General features: G+C 44.6%; 1 protein-coding gene across 1 annotated transcript; it reads left to right on the top strand.

Annotated features, from left to right (window-relative positions):
- The first annotated feature begins 3,635 nt into the window (after positions 1-3,635).
- LOC109178368 (uncharacterized mitochondrial protein AtMg00810-like) lies at positions 3,636-4,622 on the top strand. The gene has a single exon (XM_019328016.1). The coding sequence runs from the start codon at positions 3,636-3,638 to the stop codon at positions 4,620-4,622; it is 987 nt and encodes a 328-aa protein (XP_019183561.1).
- Positions 4,623-6,523: the final 1,901 nt, after the last annotated feature.

The raw sequence follows: 6,523 nt of genomic DNA, 5'->3' as shown, positions 1-6,523 counted from the left end.
GGACCAAAGCCTCAAAGAAACAATATTTCGTCCAAACAGTACACTAAAAGACAAAAGTTTGTTCCTAAATGGAAATACACCAATGAGTCTAGTGCACAAAGTCCTCATAGGAAAATGGGAAGAAATCCGAGGATTGGGGCAGGGAGACTCTATCCCTCTAAACAAGATTGGTTTGGAAATATTAAACCATTGACTAAGTCCAGATTTAATGCTTATCACAGGCCCAAACAATCTATATCCCACGTGCCAAGAAATCGAGTCAATTTTCAAAAACCGGCACAAAAAATGTTTCAAAAATTAAATATGATTATAATGTGTTTAATGGTTACCAATCACCTAAACTTAGATCAGTGAGTACAAGGTGGATTTGGGTACCAGAAATGACTAACACCCAAGGACCCAAGTCAAGTTGGGTACCTAAAAATGTTTAATTCATTTGCAGGAAGTTTGGTACTTCGATAGTGGATGTTCTAGATGTGAATAATATAATTAGAATATTATTATTTCCTATTGTAATAAGTTATTATATGTGGCATAGGAATAGTCAGCAGAGTACAAGTCTATTTGTTAGGAGACTTTCACGTGTAACAGATATCTCTAGTATTAGTCTCTATCTCTGTAACTGTTCCATTGATTGAATTACAGTTCCAATTACATTCATCTGGTATCAGCTAAGCCGTAGGTTAGATCCTCCTAATTTCACTCTCTCCCTATCGTCGAATTCCGATCATCCGATGTCGACTCACTCATCGGAGAGAACTGTCAGCGCCAGCAATCCGGCATCCACCACCACTCCAAACACCTTAGCCACAGCCCACCATTTTGTCTCCATAAAACTCACCGCTCGGAACTACCTGTTCTGGCGCACTCAACTCGTTCCCTTCCTCCGGGGACAAGGCCTACTCGGCTATGTGGACGGTGACATCCCATGCCCGCCACCTGTTATCACCACTCCGGCCGGCGACTCGGCTTCCGGCGCCACCACCACCGCATCGGGAGAAAATCCAGCGCACCGGCTTTGGACTCAGCAAGACCAGTCCATCCTTTCTCTCCTCATCTCATCTATGACGGAGGAAGTGATGTACTTAGCCATGGATCGTAATACTTCGAGGGACATATGGCAATCCATCACTGCTGCCCTCGGTTCTTCAACGCGCGCGAGGTGTTTAAATCTGCTCGGCCAGTTCCAAGCATTACGGCAGGGGAACAGCTCGCCGGCAGAGTACTTGGGCCGGGCGCAACTCCTCGTGGAAGATCTCGCGCTCGCCGGCCGTCCGGTCTCCTTAGACGAGCAGAACCTGTTTGTTTTCCGGGGTCTTCGCCCGGAATTTAGAGCAATGGCCGCCTCCTTGACAGTGTCCGGCAACCCGATCACCATACCACAGCTGTCCGATTTTCTGCAAGCGCAAGAATTTATTCTTGCGGATGACTTCTCGGTGCCGGGTAATGGTGCTGCTCCAGGTTCGCATGCTGGTTTCTACGCTGGTCGAGGCCGAAACCAAAACAGCGATGGTAATTCGCGAGGTGGACGCGGCCGTGGAGGTCGGGGCGGCAATGGGCGTGGCGGTCGCAATGGCCGTGGAAATCCTCCGAGGTGCCAAATTTGTCGCGCCATCGGACACACTGCAGTGTATTGTTTTAAGCGCTACAATACCCAGCCACCTGCCCAGGCGAACCTGACTGTGGCCGGAGACGACGCTGCTTCCAGCGCGGTGACCAGTTGGTTTCCCGACACGGGTGCATCTGCCCACGCTACACCTGACGCGTCGATGATCTCTCAATCTGATGAATACAGTGGCAACGATATCCTGCGTGTTGGTAATGGCGCAGGTTTGGTTATTTCACGCGTTGGTTCTGCATCAATCCCTTCCGTGTCTAAAACTCTTAAGTTATCTAATGTGTTACATGTCCCCGATTTATCTGTTCCATTACTATCTGTACAACGATTTGCTATTGAAAATAATGTGTTTTTTGAATTTCACAAAGACTGTTTTTTTGTGAAGGATTCAATAACCAGGGACATTCTGCTTAAGGGACCAGCGTCGGGAGGGCTATACACACTTCCATTGTCTCGGTCTCGTTTTGCATATTTAAGTGCACGAACCACTCCAGTCATGTGGCATCGCAGGCTGGGCCATCCCCATAATCGTGTCTTGCATAAAGTTCTTCAGGACTGTCCGGTTGAAAATAAAGCCACACCAATGGGTGATTGCTCTTCGTGTCATCTGGGCAAATCATGCCGGTTTCCACTAGATAGAGTTAATACCACTAGTACGCATGTATTAGAATTATTATATACAGATGTATGGGGGCCATCTCATGTTCTTTCTAGTAGTGGCAATCGCTATTTCCTTTTATTTGTAGATGATTTTACCCGCTTTACCTGGTTTTATCAGTTACGGGTAAAGGCGGACGTATACAAATGTTTCGAGTCGTTTCGTGTCATGGTAGAACGGCAATTTTCCCGTTCTATCAAATCCATACAATCCGATCTAGGGGGTGAATACCGTAAACTACATAATACTTTCCAAACACTCGGTATAAACCACAGACAGTCATGTGCTTACACGCACGAACAAAACGGAAGGGTAGAGCGCCGGAATAGACACATCGTCGAAACCGGGTTAGCTCTACTCGCTGAAAGCTCGGCTCCCCTTCAATATTGGGACTTTGCTTTCGAAACAGCTACCACCTTAATAAATTACTTACCCTCTTCTGTCCTACAATTCCAAAGCCCATACTCACGTCTCTATAATGTGTCACCCCCGTACAACTTTTTGCGAGTCTTTGGGTGCCGTTGCTATCCCTATCTCAGGCCGTATAATCGCCACAAGATAGAGTACCGCTCGGCCCCATGTGTCTTCTTAGGTTACCCACCGTCATATAGGGGATATAGGTGCATGGACTTAACAACTGGAAAAATCTTTATCTGCCGTCATGTACGGTTTAACGAGGCTATCTTCCCTTTTTCAGAAACAGTTGAGAAAAGCAAGCTCGTGCCCACAACACCCTTGGCACCGTGGGGTGTTGGACCGCTGGTCCCACACACAACACCACCGCTAGTGGCTCATACGCCGGCCGATGACCCTGAGCCAGTACCACTGGCGCAAGAACCTGCTCCTCTTGCCATACAAGCCCCGGCTAATACAAGTCGGAAGCGACGTGCCAAAGCCCCGGTCCAAGGTCCCCCACTTGTTATGCGACTACGTCATATGACGAAGGGTACAGATGAAGAGTTCCATGCGCTAAGTACCACTACTGATCCTAGCTGCTACTCCCAGGCAGTTGGGCATCCACATTGGCGTGACGCCATGGATGCGGAGTTTAATGCGTTGTTACACAACAACACTTGGCGACTTGTTCCGGCAGAACCACACATGAATGTTATCGGGTGCAAGTGGGTTTTCAGAACCAAACGTAATGCCGATGGGTCCATTGAACGGTATAAGGCACGACTGGTTGCCAAGGGGTTCAACCAGGTTGCCGGAGAAGATTTTTTTGACACTTTTAGCCCAGTTGTCAAGCCCACTACAGTAAGACTGTTGTTCTCTCTTGCAGTATCGCAAAATTAGACGCTACGTCAACTAGACGTTCACAATGCGTTCCTTAATGGACACTTAGCAGAAACAGTTTACATGAAACAGCCACCTGGGTATGAGGACCCAACACACCTGGGACATGTATGCCATTTGCAACGCTCTTTATATGGTCTCAAACAGGCTCCTCGGGCTTGGTTCAAGAGGCTCCACGACTTCTTAATCTCTGCAGGGTTCAACTCTTCGAAGACGGATGTATCTCTGTTTCATTACACCACTGGAGAGTCAAAAGTTTTTTTATTAGTATATGTGGACGACATAATCATGCTTGGGAATGATGTTGTGCTCATTGACACTTTACTAAAACAGTTATCCACGACATTCAAAATCCGGGACTTGGGGGAACCTGGATTCTTTTTGGGCATTGAAACTCTCAAGGTTCCAGGTGGTATGCTACTCACACAACGTCGTTATATGGGCGATATCCTCATACGTGCTGGTATGGTTGACTGCAAACCGCTTGCTACTCCTGCCTCTGTTACTCAAGCTGTGTCTCCTTCCACACATCCGTATGAGAATCCTACTCAATACAGGCGCATAGTGGGGGCTTTACAGTACTTAACCATTACCCGTCCTGACCTATCCTTTGCAGTGAACAGGTTGTGTCAGTTCATGCACTCACCAACTGACGATCATTGGGGCCTGCTAAAACGGGTTCTACGGTACATCAAAGGAACTTTGGATTATGGATTGCGTCTGACTCCGTCTTCCTCTATGGCCTTGCATGCCTTCTCGGATTCAGATTGGGCCGGGTGTCCGATCGACAGGAAGAGCACCAGTGGGTATGCTGTGTTTTTGGGCTCCAATCTCATTTCATGGTTATCACGGAAACAACGGGCGGTAGCACGGTCTTCTACTGAGGCCGAGTACAAGGCACTCGCCGATGTTTCTGCTGAGGTCACGTGGGTGGTTTCTTTACTACAGGAGCTAGGGTTGCACACTGGCCAGCCGGCAACTCTATGGTGTGATAATTTGGGCGCGACATATCTCTGCGCTAACCCCGTTTTTCATGCTCGCACAAAATAGCTTTATCATTTTGTAAGAGACAAAGTAGCGTCAGGTGACTTTGTTGTTAACTTTATCTCTACGAAGGACCAGCTCGCCGATATTCTCACCAAACCGCTTCCAGGACCACGTTTTCAAGCTCTGCGTGACAAGCTCAACGTTGTGGAACATCAACCTTGTGCTTGAGGGGGTGTGTGAATAATATAATTAGAATATTATTATTTCCTATTGTAATAAGTTATTATATGTGGCATAGGAATAGTCAGCAGAGTACAAGTCTATTTGTTAGGAGACTTTCACGTGTAACAGATATCTCTAGTATTAGTCTCTATCTCTGTAACTGTTCCATTGATTGAATTACAGTTCCAATTACATTCATCCTAGACACATGACTGGAAATAAACCAAGTCTTGTGAATCTTAAAAATATCGAAGGACCAAAAGTCGTATTCGGTGGAAATGAACGATACGGCATAACAAAAGGAATCGGTACAATATTTCGAAATGGTTTGAAAATCGAAGATGTATCCTTTGTTGAAGGTCTAAAATTCAACTTGTTAAGTACAAGTCAATTTTGTGACAAAGGATATCTAGTAGATTTTTCAAAGAGAAGTGCCAAGTGAAAAATAATTCCACAGGAGAAGTTGTTCTCGAAGGAATAAGAAAGAAAAATATGTACATTGTGGATTGGAACACAACAAAAGAATCAGTGTGTCTACTAGCAAACAACTCACACGCAACAAGTTGGGAATGGCACAAGAAGTTGAATCATCTAAACTTCAAGACTATCAACAAGCTAGCAAGAAACAAATTAGTTGAAGGTCTACCCGACATTGTCTACAAGAAAAATCTAATATGTGATGCTTGCCAAAGAGGAAAGCAAGTCAAGTCATCTTTCAAATCCAAAGCTCAAGAATCTACAACAAGACCGCTAAGTCTACTACACATGGATCTATTTGGTCCAGTAGACCCAGCAAGTCTAAGTGGTAAGAAATATACACTAGTTGTTGTTGATGACTTTTCCAGGTACACATGGACAATATTTCTCAAAAAGAAAAATGAAGTGGAGCAAAAGTTGCCAAAGCTACTGAAGCTACTACAAAATGAGAAAGACTTGAAAATTGCAAAACTCAACTATTTCCATACTTTTGGTATCAAATGTTTTATTCTTAATAATGGAAAAACATATCTAAAGACTTTTGATGAGCGTGCAGATGAAGGAATATTTTTGGGATATTCATCTACCAGTAAAGCATTCAGAGTATTGAACAAGAAATCAATGGTAGTAGAAGAATCAATTCATGTCACATTTGATGAAGCTCATATGAAGGAAACCCAAAGCAACAAAAATGATCAGGAGATTTGTCAAGTTGAAAAAATCATTTAAGGATGCTGACATATCTTTTAAAGATCAAATTGTACAGGGTATGGAGCAATTGGACATTGATTGCAATAGTGAAGGACACGTGGAAGCCAATGAAGATGCACACGTGGAAAATCAAAACTCTCAAGTCAATACACAAATTGGAGATCAATCTGATGAGCAAAATGTGTCTACCTCCAATTTACCTACTGAACAAGGAAACGTGGAAAGCCCATGCAACCTACAACCCGACTTGAGATGGCTCAAAAATCACCCTCCAGAGCTAGTGATTGGAGATCCACGAGAAGGAGTAAAAACAAGGTCCTCAAGTATAAATTCTTTATTCTCTTGTTTTCTTTCTCAGGTGGAGCCCACAAGCATTGAAGAAGCACTAAGTGATCAAGATTGGATCAACGCAATGCAAGAAGAGCTTGAACAGTTTAAGAGAAATGACGTATGGGAATTAGTTCCAAGACCTGAAAATTACAATGTAATTGGAACAAAATGGGTCTTTCGGAATAAAGCTAATGAGGATGGAATCGTCATTCGAAATAAAGCAC

This window comes from Ipomoea nil, unplaced genomic scaffold, assembly GCF_001879475.1.
Source record: "Ipomoea nil cultivar Tokyo-kokei standard unplaced genomic scaffold, Asagao_1.1 scaffold0818, whole genome shotgun sequence".
NCBI classification, from domain to species: domain Eukaryota; kingdom Viridiplantae; phylum Streptophyta; class Magnoliopsida; order Solanales; family Convolvulaceae; genus Ipomoea; species Ipomoea nil.
This window is presented reverse-complemented; position numbering and strand designations above follow the sequence as displayed.

What these genes read in the sequence shown, in the direction of transcription:
- LOC109178368 (XM_019328016.1), top strand. Translation starts at nt 3,636, where the DNA reads ATGAAACAGCCACCTGGGTATGAGGACCCAACACACCTGGGACATGTA.